At 41.4% G+C, this 17,798-nt stretch overlaps 1 protein-coding gene across 5 annotated transcripts in view; it reads left to right on the top strand.

The window, feature by feature from the left end:
• Positions 1-17,798, top strand: part of ATRN (attractin) — a 163,663-nt gene that overhangs the window by 131,397 nt on the left and 14,468 nt on the right. For 4 of the 5 annotated variants that reach the window (XM_040447564.1, XM_040447569.1, XM_040447565.1 and 1 more), the window contains exons 25-26: positions 318-379; positions 16,850-16,928. In XM_040447564.1, coding sequence (XP_040303498.1) covers positions 318-379; positions 16,850-16,928 — 141 coding nt within the window. Of the gene's footprint in view, positions 1-317; positions 380-3,683; positions 3,980-16,849; positions 16,929-17,798 lie in introns of those variants that run through there. The other variant, XM_040447568.1, reaches the window with a different exon arrangement.

The following is a 17,798-nucleotide window of genomic DNA, read 5'->3' on the forward strand; positions in this document are numbered from 1 at the left end:
AGAGGAGGTAGCAAGAAAACTGGCTTGCCTGGCATTGGGGTTTTCATGTTGGGGGTCTGAGAGGTCTTCAAGATCACACTGAAAGGACTTAGATCTGATGTCAAGAGCAGAAAGGCTGGCACTCTGGGAGTTCGCGTTGAGGCTTCGGAATATTACCTCTGGGTTGGCAGTTAAGCCAGAAAAGAAACTAAAGGGTTGAAGCACTCTTCCTGAGCATTTCAAGTGTGTCTTTTAGCTTAACCCTTGAACCAGGAAGGCCGAGTTGATGGTGCTGCTCAGTAGTCTCCCTCCTCACGCTGCCTATTTCTCCCTCACAGATCGCCTTCTCCCAGCACAGCAATTTTATGGACCTGGTACAGTTCTTCGTGACTTTCTTCAGGTAATTTCACTTCTACAAACCGTATCCTCTCTTTTGATTCAGGTACTAAATCCCATTAATTATCAGCTCATAAAAGATAAATGAATAATCTGGTGTGGGCAAAACAGATCAAACTAACCTAATAGGCCTTTTTGAGAAGTTACATGTTGGTTGCAATAATGTAAATTCAGTGTAATCTGATGAATGAAAACATTTGCTTTGTATGTTCTGGCTTTTGGGAGCAGCTTTTCATGTATTCTAAAATGTAGATAATTTGGACCTTCATATGGGGAGGATTTGGGGTTGAAACAATCAATAATGATTACTAGTGTGTGCTGCCAATATGCTTCTTCTTGTTCAGGGATGATTCAGGTGATTATCCAGAGTTTTTAAGCTAAAAGTAACTTGTTACTTCTTGGGATTCTTTTATTTTTAACTTTGTTTTTATGAAATACTGTATACACATAATTGAAAAATACACATGCTCCAGATCTCATAAGAGAAAGTAGCAGCATCCTGCCCCACACCTTCCCATCCCTTACTTCCCTCCAGTTTAAATTGTCTTAAGGATATTTAACTTCTCCATGCTTACACTATTTGATTTTCCAGTTCAGTCTATCTTTCGATGTCCCACTATAGATGAGGATTCATTATCTCATGTAACCTCACCCAACAACTCCCCACACACCACGAGTGCGAAATCCCCTGCCTTCCCCCTCATGTCATATAGTTACATCACAATGTTTGGCTAAATCAGCGCTCCAGTTTTTGTTGTTATAACTGTAAAACCCCTATTCACAGCTGGGTTGAACTATGATTATACCTCCCCATTTTTTGGATGGGGGAATCACTCTTTGTTTATCGTAACCTGGGTTTTTTCATTGTTTGGTTTTCTATGTAACTAGCCCTGATTTGCTTTTCTATGTAACTAGAACTGAAAAATCTGTCTGTGGTCAGACATAAGCAGGTGTAGTCTCCTGGTTTCAGTTTCTCTTGGAGATGTCTGTCCTGGAGCCCTCCAGCCTGCTGCCCGTGGTGCGCTAGCTCTGGAGGCCTGCTGCACGATTACCATCTTGGGAACTTCTTCTGCCTTCCTCTTGTGTTGAAATCTCTGTTTCCAGGATCTCCTGTCATTATCCCCCTATTTATTTCTTCCTTTTATTGGGGCATGTTCTCCAGGAGTTTTGAAAAAAGTTGCAGGGGAGGTAACTTTTCTGTAACTTTCTCTGTCTGAAAATGTTCTAATTTTACCTTCACGTTTGATCAAAAGTTTGAATGCAGAATTCTAGGCTGGAAACTATTTTCCATTAGAATTTAGAAGACGTTAATGCTGTTTCTTCTAGCTCCCAGTATTAATATTGAGAAGGCTAATACCATTATAATTCCCAGTCCTTGTATGAAATCTGTGTTTAAGTATACTATAAAATTACAGAAACACTTATAGAGCAGGTGTCCAGCTCAATAAATTATCACAAATTAAACATGCACTTTAGAAGCTCCCCGTGTTATCAGTCACAGCCATTCTTCCCCAAAAATAACTACTCACCTGACTTCTAAAGCCATGTATTGGATTTGTCCATTTAAAAATTTTACAGAAGGGGTGCCTGGGTGGCTCAGTCAGTTAAGCATCCAAGTCTTGATTTTGGCTCAGGTCATAATCTCATTATTGATGAGTTCGAGCTCCACATAAAGCTCTGCATTGTCAGTGCTTGAGATTCTGTCTCCCTCTCTCTCTGCCCCTACCAATAAACTTGAAAATTTTAAAAAATAAAAATTTTCATAAAATCACTGCAGAAATTTTAAAACAATTTGAATGATCAAGAAAAATTCACTTGTAAGATGCAGTTAAAGTTGTACTTAGAAGGTATGGCTTTAAATCTGTGGTTCTCAACCTTGGTTACACAGTAGAATCACTTGGGAAGCTTTTGATGCCCGTGCCACATCTCAGACCAGTCATGTCAGAATCTCTGGGGATGGGACTTAAGCATTTGAAAGCTCCCCGGTGATTGCAGTGTGCAGCTAAGGTTGAAGATCACTGCTTTATAAAAAGCACATATTGGAAAAGGAAAAAAGCTTTCTCAGTAAGTCAGAAAAAGAACTAATTAAACCTAAAGAAAGTAGAAGGAAGCAGTATAAATAGAGTAAAATTAATGTTACAGGGGAAGAAGTACAGTAGAGAGAATTGAAAGAACCGCAAAGTTGGATCTTTGAAAATAATAATACTGATAATCCCTTGGCAAGATTGACCAAGAAAAAAAGAGAGAAGGTATAAATAATGTCAAAAATTGAAAAGGAAGCATTACTCCAAATGCTGCAGACATTTTTTTCCTCCATAAGAGTATTTTATGAGCAACTTTATGCAAATAAGTTTGAAAAGTGAACAAATGGAATGGAACAGTTAAAAAAACAAAATTATCTACAACTTACTGAAATTGATACAGAATAGGAACTTGAATATTGGATAGCCCTATATCTGTTTAAAAACAATACATAACTTAAAATTTTCCCACAAAGGTAACTCCAGGCCCAGGTGGCTTCATTGGTAATTTATAACGTTTTAAGGAAGAAATAATATCATTATTAACCAAATCTTTTAGAGAACCAAAAAAGAAGGAATACATCCCAATTTATTTTATGAATTTAGCACAACCTGACCTGACAAGAATATTGTGAGAATGGAATTTACAAGCCAATCTCACTCAGGAATGAAGAAGCAAAAATCCACTATGACCCAGTTGAGTTCATTCCAGGAATTGCAAAGTTGATTTAGCCTCAGAAAAATCAATCCATGTAATTAACATTAATTGCATAATAAGGGAGGAGAATAATAAGATCATCTTAATCAGTGGGGGAAAGCATTTGATAAAATTTGATATCATTCATTAAAAAACTTTTAGGAAACTCAGAATAGAAAAAACTTCTTTAAATCTGATAAAGGACCAATGTATAAAGCCAACAGCAAACCACATTCTTAATGGAAAAATGTTAGAAACTTTCTCTTCGAGTTTGGGAACAAGACAGATTCTACTCACCAATTACTTCATTCGACATTGTGACAAAGGTTCTAGCCGATACAGTAAGAGAAGAAAAATAAAATAAGAATTGAAAAAGAAAAATCATCACACTTGCAACATGATTATGGGAGGAATTCAAAAGAATCTGCATAAAAAATGTTAGAATTAATAGGTGAATTCAGCAAAGTAGCTAGACACAAGGGCAGTATTAAAAAATCAGTTTTATGTCGTTCAGAGGCGTACATCTTTTGCAGCTCTTATTGGTAAAGGCAGATGCTGTCATGAAAACCCTATAATTATATTTCCCATAGTAAGCCATGGGGTGCCCTCCCCTTTCTACCGTGAAAGGAGAAATCCCTTCCCAAGTGATGTTGGAACGCAGATGGCCTCACATCAAGATTCATCCACATCCTGATGGGTCCCCTTCTGCCTGCTGTAAACTGTACCCTTTAGTTTCTGGATGACGACGACATCTCCACCAAGAAGTAACCGTTGCAGCCCTCTAATCTTGGAGGGAGATAAAAGAATCTAATAAAAGCCTTCAGTGTTTCTGGGGAAAAAATCAATTATATTTCTACATTTCACCAATAAAAATGAAATTTGTATATTTGTATTACTTCGGTTAATAAGTTGCTCAAAATTACAGCATAACAAGATCAAGAATTACCAAGAAAAAATGGAGAGGGTGGGGAGACTGTCCACTGGCCCTCCCAGATAGTAAACATTTTGTCAAGCTACAGTGGTCAGTGTGGCACTGGCACAAAATCAGATTGACCAGTGGAATATATACATAACGACCAAAATAGATAAAGTTTAAAAGGTTCCGATTTGTTTTAAGTGATAAAAAGCTAAATAGAAATAAAAAGTAGATAGTAATAAACAAGAAGGTAAAAGATCAGTATAGACTTAACAGTCACTTGTCACATGTAGCTCACAAGCACTTGAAATGTAGCTGGTGTGACTAAGAAACTGGCTTTTTCATTTTAACTAATTTAAATATAATTTAAAAACTGCTACTTGATTCAGTTAGTAGAGAACTTTTAAGTATGTTTAGAACAACCTGGATATGTGAATCTACTTTTTCACTTGTGGATTTTAGGAAATTTAAATACAGATGAAATATTTTCTGGTAAAAATTTAGTGTTCAAATTGAGATGTGCTTATTAGTATTAAATACACACTGGATTTTGAAGACTTAGAATATAAAATGTCTCAATTTTTATACTGGTCACATGTTCAAATGATGTTTTGGCAATCTTGGGTTAAATAAAACTATTTTATTAAAATTAATTTCACCTGTTTCTTTTTACTTTTTAATGTGGCTACTAGAACTTTTATAATTACATATGTGGCTCACATTAAATTTCTATTGAACAACAATGTCTAGATAACGTAAAGGGAAAAATTGGTAGGGACGACATAAAAAGATACGATAAAATAATGCTAAACTAATCCAAGTATTTGAAAACAAAATATTAAGTCTTCATTCAGACTTTTTAAAGTAGAAAATCAGCATACAGATAATTCTCTTATAAAACATCAAAAGTAGTTTATGTTTGTAGTAAAACTTCAAACAACGTAAAAATTAAAATTCAAACTTCTCCTAATTCTACTTTTAAGAAATTATCACTGTTAATATTTTGATGCATGTGTTTCCACAGTTTTTTCTCTCTACATATGCTGCGTGTAAGTTCTGTTTTTTTCTGATTCTTTGGTTTATGAAGTTGGTTCCCTGCTTACATGTTGTTCTATAACTTGTCTTTTTATGCCATGTTTTATGGTTAACTTTCCCATGTGGAGATTCACTTCATTTCTAAACAGCTTTTCTCATAGTACAAGTACCACATTTTGTTTAACCAGTCCTCTTTTGACTGACTCTTAGATTGTCTTCAATTTTGTTACATATACCTTTACGTTTTTCTATGAAGATCTCTCTGGGATAGCTTTTATGTCCCTATAATTGCTGCATCAAAATGCAAAAACACTGCCATGGGCCCTCAACAATGGCATGAATTTACACTCCTACAGCAGGAATACAATTTGTCTTATGGCCTCTTCCTCTTACTATGTCTTAGCAACACTAAAAATTGCCATTATTTTTAATTCGCCAGTCTGAGAGGTATCACTGGTATCTTAAATTTGGATGTCTTTGCTTACTGATCTCTTATAGTTCTTATTTTGAATTACCTGTCCCTATCCTTTGTTTTTATTTCTATCAGGATATTTGCCTTTTTTGTACTAAAATTTAGGACCTCGTTTTATTTTGCAGCTATTAACAGGTGTGTGCTCAGTTGTTTGTCTGAACCCCATTTATGGTGTTTTCCACAAAGCAGACCTCTCTGTCCTTCCCTGTTTTTTTCATGGGTATTTTCCCTGTTGTTTTTTCATGTTTAGGTGTTCCTATATCCGTGTGGGATCTATTTGATTACAGCTTTACTATACTCTGCAGTAGGAGTGCCAGTGAATCAAGGCAAGATGTTAATTGCTTCGGCTCCAGGGACCACACCATCCACTAGGCCCGGGACTCACTCTCTGTGTTACTCCCTTTTTCAGAAAATACTCAGCACAGTTCATTGGAGCTGAGTGGGCACCACAGAACCTCTGTCCTAAATGTTGCAATGCTAGCAGTATGGAGTGCTGAAAATTTGATGAAACTACCTCCCATTCACAAGAAAATCTCTTCATTCCAGAGAAGTAGAGATTCCAAAAGGAAACTGCCTTCTGATGTTACCACAGGAGAAATCAAAATCCCAAGATCTCCTCCCACCCCTCCCAGTAGTTTTTTTATTCTGTTTAGTGGCAGGCAGGTAGGGTCACTGACCTGAGCCACCTTCTGTGGTCCTTCAAGAGTGGGGCCGAAGCATCATTCTATATTCTTGCAAATTCAGTATTTCATCAATCTTTGCCCTGTGACTTCCACCAGATTATGAGCCTCTCCAAGATAGCTGTCATTTCCTTCCTTTTTGGCCACATGAGCTGCAGGGCCTGGAGGGGTGGTAAACTTATCTGGGTCTCCTCTGCGTTTGTCTCAAAGGTATTTACCTGATCCCACTGACCTGTCATAGTCTTAACCCTTCAGAACCCAACCCAATTGCCTATTTCATGAGTCTTCTCCTGATACATTCACCCCAAAGTCCATCCCCTTTGGGACTCTTATGATAGTACTTAATCACCCTTCAATGCACTCATTTACCAGGCTGGAGCTTAAGAAGAACTCATACGTAGCTGAACCTGTAATTTGACATGCAAAGATGAACAGGGCCAATTAGAGGCCTCTCCTACAAGTTTTAAATTGGGTTTGAGAGCCTGAAACAGTTACATGTCTCACAGCCCTAGCTGTACCTTAGAACACCCTGGGAAACTTAAAAAGCACTAGGAGCCGCCTGGGCCCCATGCCCCAGAGATGCCAATTCCTTGGTCTCTTAGGGCACCTGATTCTTGTGATATTTCAAAGGCTCTCTCGTGATTCTTATGTTCAGTTGGCATTGAGAAACCCTAAGTTAGCTGCAAGTTCTGTGAATTCAGGGCCTGGGGCAGTATTACATCCATCCACATGCAAGCTAAAGCATGGGAGGTCAGATGGGAAGGAAGACTGTGCAGCCACTGAAGGAGATGGGACCACGGCCTCAGCTCCTGGCAGCTTCATGAGTCCAGTCCCTACAAGAGCTGTCTGCTATGAGGCTCTCAGTGAGCCCTGTAACAGCCTGCACAGCCATCCGGTGGCCTCCGAAGTAGCGATTATCTGGGATTTAAATTCTGGATTGTAGTCATTTTAGGTTCTGTAGGAACAATTTTTGTAAGTTTTACCATTTTTTTTCTCACACCATCTTATGTGTCCCATGCCTTTCCCTTTGTTGGATGTTGTTGTTCTGCAGGACCGTATGAGTAATTCAGAAAGGACCTGAGAAGGAATTTGATACGGGGCGGGGAGGAGGGGCTTTCAGACTGAGGACTGGAGTCTTGAGTTTTGCAGTGTTGTCTTCTCTTTGCTTGTTTCTACTCCTTTCATTCTTTTGCTTGAATTCTAGAATTCTCTGTTAGATTAATGAGGAAGATTCTGGATCTGTCCTTTATATTTCTTAACTGAACTCACTTATTCTTTCATTTTCCTTTTGCATTCTATGTGAGCTCCACAGCAGTATTTTCCAGCTCATTAATGTAATCCAGAGTTGGGTCCATTTCCTTTGTTGAGTCCATCTGATAAGTTTTTTTTTTAACTTCTGCATTTTATTTCTAATATATTTTTCCTTATGGCCTGTTTCATTGTGAATGTAGCTTCTTCTCATGTTCCTTTGTGAGATTAATATTTTATTTTATATTTTATTTTATTTTATTTTATTTTATTTTATTTTGAAGTCTTATTTTGTGCTATTATTAATAACTCTCCTCGGATGTTTGGGTTTTGTTGCTGTTGTTTGATGCCTCTCTTTCACAGTATTGGTTTCCTCAAAATGTCTCATTTGGGGATGTGTTGAAGACTGCCATTTGTCTGTGTGTGGATGCTATTTCTGTGTGTCACATCCTCCAGGATGCTGTTTCTGTGTGTCACATCCTCCAGTGAGTGTGGAGTAGGGGCAGAGCGTGTTGCTGGGCAAGCTGTACTGTTAGTTTGTTTTCTGAGTGAAAGGGCCACCATCCTGCCTGGCCTGCCCGGCCCCAGGCTCAGGGCTCACTGCCTCAGCTGCTGTCTCCCACTGCTTAGCACAAACACAGAATGGGGAAGAAGCTGCCTGTTGTGGCCACGCTGAATGTAGCTCCCCTTGAACACTGTGGCAGTTCCCTTCCCTCCTTGGCTTTGGGCTCCAGCACATTTTTATTTTGTTTGGTTTTGTTTGTTTGTTTAAATTTTTTAGAATCTCTGTTTAAAGCAATTTTACAGTTATGACAAAATTGAGAAGAAAGTACAGAGATTTCCCGTATCTCCCTGCCCCCACACAAGCATAGCCTCTTCCCCATCATCAACATCACTCCCCAGAGTTGTACATTTTTTACGGAGGATGAACCTACACTGACACATCATAATCCTCCAAAGCCCATAGTTGACCTTAGGGGTCACTCTTGGTGTTGTATATTCTATAGGTTTGGGCAAATACATAATGACATATATCCAGTCTCCTAATACCCTACGGAGTGTTTTCACTGCCCTTAAGAATCCTTGTACTAGAAACCTTTTTTGCTTTTCAGCCCTCTCTGTTCTGACTTCCATCACCACACTTCATCTAAATTTGTGTGTGTGTGGAGGGCAGCAAGAGCATCTCTGTTGCCACATCCCAGAGATGCTTTTTAGTTGTCATCTTCTTGATTCTCATCAGTATCAAGGAGCTGACCACCCATCATTGAGACTCTGCTGGCCTTCTCTGACCCCAGACTGCTCTGAGGCCACTCTTCTGTTGAACTTTTCTGTTAGCTTCTCACTGTCGACGTTCTCCCAGAGCTTGACCCTGGCCATCTTCTCATTCTGTATTCCGATTGAACTCTGCCGTCCCGTCTGTGGCATAACACTCCCAGAAGTGAACTTTTTGGTCCTTCCTCACCGTCTGCCCTGCTGCCACTTCCAAGTGACTTGTCTCCCATGCACCAGGCACTCCCTCACCACACGCCCCGCAGTCAGAGCCCCTCTACAGTCCACACAAAATCCGAGGAGACCTTGAAAATGAATCCATGTACATCTGTTCCCTTATACTCTGTGGCTTCTCATTGTATCTAAACTAACCCAGGTGAACTGACCTTTGCTCACATCTCCATATTCATCTTATGCTACTCTCCTCTGCAGTCCCACTGCATGAGCCATCTTCTGAGTTTTCACAAGCACCAGGCTCCTTTCCTACCTCACAGTACTTGCACGTGGTTTTCCTTTTTGCCTGGAAAATGCTTGCTTTCTTTCTTTCTTCTCCCTACCCTTCATCTCTATAGTTTTACTCATTGCTTGGTTTTGCAGACAACATCCAATTCTCTGACACCAACTCGGTGTCCTGCAGGTCTGTTCAGTTCTGACACTACCTGGAGTTGGCAGAGACCCCACCGGTTAAGGGCTCAGTCTGCCGGGACTGCACCCACTTCAGATGTCAACCACGAATGGGTCCTCAGGCTGCCCATGCTTCTGCCTGGCCAACTACAAATTTGGGGGTTCCTGTGACCCTCCTCACATTTGACAGTTTGCCAGAACGACTCACAGAACTCAGAAAAAGCACAGCACCTAAAATTACAGTTATTAGAAAGAATGTGACTCAGGAACAGCCAAATCGAAGAGATTCATAGGGCAGGTTATAGGGGTGGGTAGAGAGCACAGCTTCCACTCCCTCTCTGGGCATGCCCCCCTCCCAGCACATGAACATATGTGTTCACCAACCCAAAAGCTCCCTCAAACTTCATGGCTCCTCATTTCTTTCAAGGTTCCATTACAGAGACGTGATTAATGAACTCAGTGTCTAGCCATCTCCCCTCCCCTCTGGTTGTTGGGTGGGGATGCAGCAGGGAGGGCACTGAACATTCTAGCTCTCTAACATGTGATTGGTTTTTCTGGTGACCAGCCTCCATCCTGAAGCTATTTGGGTCCCTGCCTCCCATGAGTCATTCATTAGGATACAAAGGACCCTCCTGAATTACATTTCAATAAACCTGTTCTAAAAAAAACCAGCTCATTCAGACCCAGAGACCCTGTCATTTTTTAAATTATACCTAAACTGTGTAAATCAGTTTGTACAAAAAAAACTATTAAAGATATATATATTTTTTAAATTTTTAATCAAATTTAAAAGTAGCTCATTCCTTTTTAATACTGAGAGATATTTTGGGACACCTGGGTGGTTTAGTCGGTTAAGCGTCTGACTTCAGCTCAGGTCATGATCTCACCGTTCATGAGTTCAAGCCCCGCGTCGGGCTCTGGGCTGACAGCTCAGAACCTGCTTCAGATTCTGTGTCTCCCTCTGTCTACCCCTCCACTGCTTGCACTCTGTCTCTTGCATCGTCTCAAAAATAAATAAACATTTAAAAAATTTTTTTTAATACTGAGTGATATTTTATGTAAAGATCAACCACAATTTATTTCTTCTCTTCTTGATGGAGATGGACATTTGGGCTGTTTCCAGTTTTTGGCTATTATAAATAAAGCTGTTGTGAACATTTGTCTAGAAAAGTGGGGAGGGGGACACTCCTGTCACTCAGAAAATTTTAAGAATTTTAGGACCTCTGTGCCAGGAACTTAGGACAGAGACCAAATAAATACATTTTTTATTATACTACACTCATCCTTCAAAACTTGGCACAGCATCACTTCCTCCAGGATTTCATCCCAGAGCCCCAGAACTAAATGGTCTTCCCTTATTCTCTCCCATAGAACAATACTATTTTTCATCGTGGTCCTTCTCACAGTTTTTTACTTGCTTCATATCTGTGTCCACAGTTAGACTCTTAAGCTTCAAGAGAGCAGAGACGCTGTCTCTCATCCGTGCACACACACACACATACCTTCAGTACCTAGTACACAGTCATTTGCAAATATATGTGGAAAGTAAACTAAGCCTTCAGGAGAACTGCAGAGTCTTGAGGAACCATAGGCACCAACCTCTCTGAGGGAAGAAAGCTACTGGTGCTGGTTGATGGCACACTTTGAAGGGATGGAGAGGCTGCATGCTAATTCAGTAGCTCCAGTTAGCAGGTGTATTCTTGGAACATGTGTACAGAATGAGATGACCCTGCTGCTAAGCACCAGCCCAATGAGGAGCAGTCTCTTCTGCTGCCTGGTGGAAGACTGAATGACACCATCAGAATTGACTGGGGACATCTTTAGAGACCATGGAATCTTGTCTAGTAAACAAGGACAGATGGTGGTGTTGTCACTCCTACCTTTTGAAAGTGGAACCTTTGGAAAAGAATCCAGAACTTTGTTTATTTCTGAGTTTTGTTTTAAGAACTAGGAATGATGATGATCTTTTAACTGAGAATAGAGTCCCTTTTATGAGCATGGGGAAGAAAATATTTTCATCAAGCAAGTTAACCAGGTCCCAAAGGATCTACATGAAAATAAGGGGGAAAGAAAGGTATCCAAACGATCCTAAGCACTCTGAAAAATAGCTCAGATAACACAGAAGAGAAGTAGATCGGGATGTTGTGGGGGCGCTCAGTGATTCAAGTGAGAAAATCGGTATAAGTTGAGTTACGCAAAGTATTTCCAGACTCAGGCACAGTGACATAAACTCTAGATTGTGACAAATCCATTAAACCCTCTTTATGTCTTAATTAGATGCTAATCCAGGCTCTAGTAGGAGCCTTGTGTATGAAGACGGGAATAATAAGACCCACTTGCTTGCTCTGGGAATTAGATGAGATCATGTGTGTGAAAGGGCTTTGTATCTGGGAGTGAGTGCTAGAGTGGTTAGGACGACAACTGGTAGTAGTAAGAAGAGACCCACTAACACTCTGTGGAAGTCTTTGTGGCTGGAGTCATGGGTGCCAGGGCAGCATCTGAGTGAGGTTAAAAAGGAGAAATAGGTGACATCACCTCACCTGGCCAAAAGGAGAGCATGTAATGGGAATTTCTGATGTAGGCAAGATACAATGTACTTGTAAAACGTAATTATCTGAACTTCTGCTAGACCCTTGCCAGACTGACAACAGACATTTTGACAAACCCATTTCATGTTCCAGAAGATAGAAGTGATCATGGGTTCCTGCCGCTCTGGATCTAATTCTGACCAGAATGATGAGTGTAAAATCACAGGAACATGGGAAGAAGCAGTGGTATCTCTGCTTTCAGGTTAGCTTGGAGGTCAAAGCCAGGCCAAGAAATGCATACATAGTTTTAGAAAAGCCAGACTTGTAAGGGCAGGAAAACATGACCATTAGTTAATAGTCATGCCATGCCCTCTGGATGGAAAGTTCAAGATGCTCTTAAAAATGTCATTCTAGGGGCGCCTGGGTAGCACAGTCGGTTAGGCGTCCAACTTCAGCCAGGTCACAATCTCGCGGTCCGTGAGTTCGAGCCCGGCGTCGGGCTCTGGGCTGATGGCTCAGAGCCTGGAGCCTGTTTCCGATTCTGTGTCTCCCTCTCTCTCTGCCCCTCCCCCGTTCATGCTCTGTCTCTCTCTGTCCCAAAAATAAATAAATGTTGAAAAAAAAAATTTTTTTTTTTTTTTTTTTAATGTCATTCTAGGGGTGCCTGGGTGGCTCAGTCGGTTAAGCGTCCAACTTCAGCTCAGGTCATGATCTCACAGTTTGTGAGTTCGAGCCCCGCGTCGGGCTCTGTGCTGACAGCTCGGAGCCTGAAGCCTGCTTCAGATTCTGTGTGTCTCTCTCTCTGTTCCTCCTCCACTCTCACTCTGTCTCTCTCTCAAAAATAAAGATTAAAAAAAAAAAAATGTCATTCTAGCTGCACAATTAAAATTAAGCTGGTGAGAAAACAGAGAGATGCCCCAAAAGCTGAGCTCTCACACAAATTGTGAGTTTTCTGAAGACCTATATAAAAGATAGGAAGAAAAACCTAGAATTAAGAAATGGATTTTTTTTAGAATAGTCTCAGGAAAGTGCAAACCTTGGATAAGCAGGAGCAGGTTTAGGATAAAAAGACAAAAGGATTCTTGTTTTCTCCTCAGGTACCATGCTGGCTGGAAGTAAGACACTCCGCCTAGGGCTAGTGTCCTAGGTTTAAAACGAGAAATACACTTTGATGATCTTTGAGTGACATTGGCAAAATGTTAATAATTTCCAAGGATAAGTAATAGACACAAAGGAATTCACTAGATCATTCCCTCTACTTGTGTGTTTGTTTGAAAATTTTCATGGTATAATGTTTCTTTAAAATTACATTTACATAGAAAAATCTGGGAGACAGTTAATAAGAGAGACTGCAGTAGGGTGAAGACTGAGTTACAGCACCACCAGTACATAAGTTAGTGGAAGGAAGAAAAGAAAGGAGGTGTATCAGCGAGCGCCATGTTTTTTGAAATAACTAGAATTTTTGTTGTTGTATTGCCCTGGGAGAAATCATGCACATACCAGCTTTGAGGGACAATCACTGTGAATTGGTATGCTGTTTGTGTCGCTTCTTAGAAAAACTGGAACTGGTGGAAGCAGCTGGGTTTTTGGTCTTTTTAACAAGTCTCCGTTGAAGACAGAAGCCCCACCTAGGCCTAGGGGGACAGGGGACACTGAGCTGCCCTGGTTTACACCTCTGGCTTGAGGGTAGTCCCAGGAGAGGCCTCTGAGTGGTACCAGGGTGCTCACCTCTGAGGACAGCCCTGTACTCAGCTACATCAGTAGGGTCTTGGCCAACTTGGAAACTGTTCTCATTCGCTTCCTGCCCTTACATGTGGATATGCTGCCTCCTTGTGTTTCTCTTAGAATAAAAATGTAAAAAAACAGGATTGTGCAGGGAAACCGAGAAAGACGGGTTACTCTTCTCAGACTCCCTTACTGCTTCTTCCTCTTCTCCCCAACTTCTCAATAGTGGGGTGCCCCCCCAGGACATCTTTCTGTATTTGTATTCACTCCCTGGGTGATCTCATCCAGATTTATTACTTCAAATACAATATGCAGGTGACCTTCGAACAACACAGGTTTGAACTGTGCAAGTCCACTTATACATAGATTTTTTTAAAACAAATACAGTGCCAGGGCGCCTGGGTGGCTCAGTCGGTTAAGCGTCCGACTTCAGCTCAGGTCACGATCTCGCAGTCCGTGAGTTTGAGCCCCGCGTCGGGCTCTGGGCTGATGGCTCAGGAGCCTGGAGCCTGCTTCCCATTCTGTGTCTCCCTCTCTCTCTGCCCCTCCCCCGTTCATGCTCTGTCTCTCTCTGTCTCAAAAATAAATAAACATTAAAAAAAATTTAAAAAAAAATACAGTGCAGTAAATGTAATTTATCTTTCTTTTTTTTAATATTTATTTATTTATTTATTTTGAGGGGTGCCTGGGTGGCTCAGTCGGTTAAGCATCCGACTTCAGCTCAGGTCATGATCTCACAGTCTGTGAGTTCGAGCCCCACGTCGGGCTCTGTGCTGACAGCTCAGAGCCCTGGAGCCTGCTTCAGATTCTGTGTCTCCCTCTCTCTCTCTGCCCCTCCCCTTCTCATGCTCAGTCTCTCTCTCTCTCAAAAATAAATAAAACATTTAAAAAATTTTTAAAAAATATTTATTTATTTATTTATTTTGAAACAGAGAGCACGCGAGTCAGGGAGGGACAGAGAGAAAGGGAGAGAGACTCCCAAGCAGGCTTCACACCATCAGCACAGAGCCTGACGTGGGGCCCAATCTCACGAACCACAAAATCATGACCTGAGCCAAAATCAAGAGGCAGATGCTTAATTGACTCAGCCACCCAGGCGCCCCTTATGATTTTCTTAATATTTTGTTTTCCATACCTTACTTTATGGTAAGAATACAGCATATAATACATATGTGTATAATACATATACAAAATATGAGTTAATCAGCTGTTTATGATGTCAGTAAGGCTTCCTGTCAGTAGTAGACTATTAGTAGTTAAGTTTTGGAGGAGTCATAATTTATACGTGGATTTTTGACTCTGCGGGAGGTCAGCCCCCCTAACCCTTGTGTTGTTCAAGGGTTAACTATGTACTAATGACTCCAAATGCCATCTCCAGGCCAGACCTGGCACCCAGCCTTCAGACTCCTGTATCTGCCCACATCATCTCCCTTTGGTGATTAGGCAGATTCTCAGAATTCAGACTGCTGTCCTGGACCTGCTCCACCCAGAGCCTTCCCTGTTTAAGTTGATGGCAAGTTTCTGAGGCCAAAATCTCTGACTTCTCTGTTCCATACCCTACATCTAGCACATCAGGAAATTCTGTTGTCTCAACCTTCCAATTATGTCAAGATTTCCACAGTGCTTTCACACTCCTGTTACCAGAGCTTAGCTTGAGCCACCATCATCTCTCCTAGGCTGCTGGGCTCCCTACTTCTACCATCACTGCCCTATTGGTCTCCTCAGCATAAGTTAAATCATGATACTTCTCCACTCAAGTGCCTGCAGGCCTTCCATGGTCTGTGTCCCCTTACTTCTTTGCCTTTATCTGTGACCTGACTCCCCCTACCCCAGCCATGGTGGCATCCTCAGGTTCCTCAAGCAGCCCTAGGTATGTCCTTACCTCTGGGTGTGTGCACGGCTGAGCCCGTCACCCAGGCCTGTTTCTGTAGACATCCCCTGAGCCACCCCCCACACCTCCTCCAAGTCTTGCTCAGATGTCACCTCCTCAAGAAGTAAGGCTCACCCACTCTGACCATACTGCTTTATAGTGCCATTGTCACTCCCGAACCCCCTTGCCCTGAACCCTCTTTTTATTTCTGTTTCATTTACTACCTTCTAACATGCTCTGTAATTTGCTTATTTATTTTATTTACTTTTTAGCTCCTCCTGACGGAATGCAAACTCCATGGGAACACCAGTCTTTTGTTCAGTTCATCAGTGTATTTTGTGGGCCCAGAACAGGCCCTATCTCAATAAAGTATTGATTAAAGGGTAAATAGAGACTGTCAGGGAGGAGGAACAGACCAGCAGTGTCAGGACAGCCAAGGTGCCCAGCAACACAGGAACTGAAGGCTCTCGCCTGAATGATGACTCTGGAAGCCCCTTCTCTCTAGTCAGGGAATCCATTGGAAGGGTCTTCCCTCATTCATGTCAGGGCAGTGGTGGGCTGTGGGAGCCTTGAGGTTTCTACTTGAGAGAGGGTGGAAGTTCAGTCATCCTCACACCTCAGAGTGCCCTTCTCCAGCCTGCCTGAGGGGCCTGCCTCTGGCCCACACTTGGGTACTTGGAAGCCGACCCCATGCTACAAATGCCTTGTGTTTGCAGATGACAGAAGTCACTCATTCTCTCTGCTGTCAGGGTAGCTTTTCAAACCTTCCACACTTGGTTTACAGATGAGAGAACATTGAAAGCATTTGCAGTTACAAGACCACTGGGAGGTATTCTCTGCTAATACTTTTGAGAAAGTTGTAGGTTTGAGGTTGACTTTATTTTATAAAAATTATATGAATTTATTTCGTAAAACTATAGTTGAATATATTATTATATAGAAGATTATTTCTTGTGTATTTACCTCTTCCTTATGAAAAGCTGGTTGTTACTGTAATAATTAACTTTTCTCATTTTGTTAGACTTTATCAGTAAAGGCTTGCCAATTCAGTTAAATGGCATGCTTGTCGTTCATTATTATTATCCTAGAACTGTTTTTCTTACTTGGGATGAGCCATGACAGGTCATTCCAATAAAAAACCCAGTGGGAGGTTGCAGCTCTCTCCTGGTGCCTTGTGGGGACAGTACTGTCCTGATGTAGGACAGGAAGCTCAGCTTCTGAGAGTCTTCTCACACTGGCTTCCTGTGAATTAGGACATGGTTGTGATGAATCATCAGAAAGGTGCTTGGAATTGGTATTGGGAGGGCACTCCCTGCCTGACCTGCAGTGTGGGTGACAGTGCTGATTCTGGGGGCTGGGATAATAACTCAGTACTTTCCTTTCTCACAGTTGTTTCCTCTCTTTGCTCCTGGTGGCTGCTGTGGTTTGGAAGATCAAACAAAGTTGTTGGGCCTCCAGGCGTAGAGAGGTAAGCCTCAGTGGATGGTTCGTGAATGCCTGTAAGAGCTTCTTCCTTTCTGTTCTTCTAAAGCAAGTCAGTTTTAGCTATTTAGTGATAATTGAAAGACATACTGTAGGGGGAGTAGTGCTGCCCTTTCCGCAAAATGTGGTCAGTAGATTTCAGTTAGTGCTATACAGGGTATAATTAATTCTGCGCCATGTGCTTTTAACTTTCTAAAAGGAAACTCTAATATTGACTTGCAGATTTCAGTTCTACCCATATTCTACCGGCACTCTGTCCTTAACTCAGGCAGGAGATCTGAGGGCTCAGTAGCAGAGCCTTTCACAAGAACGAAAGTAAAATTAATGAGCTAAGCATCTCAGAAATATCTCTTCACTCAAGGAAAGATAAATCGGTGTGTAGCCTAGTTAAGTTTTTGCTTGAGTTTTATTTTTTAGTGAGTCTTGATTTATTTCTAGTGCTGTGTTCCAAAAGAAATACCAATAAGTCAAGAAAATATTTATAATTGACAAATCAAATAAGTAAACTTGGTTAAAAACTACAGCATAAGATCTTTGTTTATCATAACTTTCACCGATATTATTTGCCTTCTAGTCATCCTGTCTATTGCATCGTTGCTAATGGAAGGGCACTGAGATCCAGACTGACATACGCTCCTTGATTTTCTGTATCTACTCATGCCCTTTTCTACATAAAAATTGATCTGGGGGCACCTGGGTGACTCAGTCGATAGAGCGTTCAACTCTTGATTTCGGCTCAGGTCATGATCCCAGGGCTGTAGGATCAAGCCCCACGTCAGGCTCCGTGTTGAGTATGGAACCTGCTTGGGATATTCTCTCTGTCTCTCTCTCTCTCTCTCTCTCTCTCTCTCTCTCT

The sequence above is a fragment of the Herpailurus yagouaroundi genome, unplaced genomic scaffold, assembly GCF_014898765.1.
Source record: "Herpailurus yagouaroundi ecotype Mexico unplaced genomic scaffold, PumYag 196, whole genome shotgun sequence".
NCBI classification, from domain to species: domain Eukaryota; kingdom Metazoa; phylum Chordata; class Mammalia; order Carnivora; family Felidae; genus Herpailurus; species Herpailurus yagouaroundi.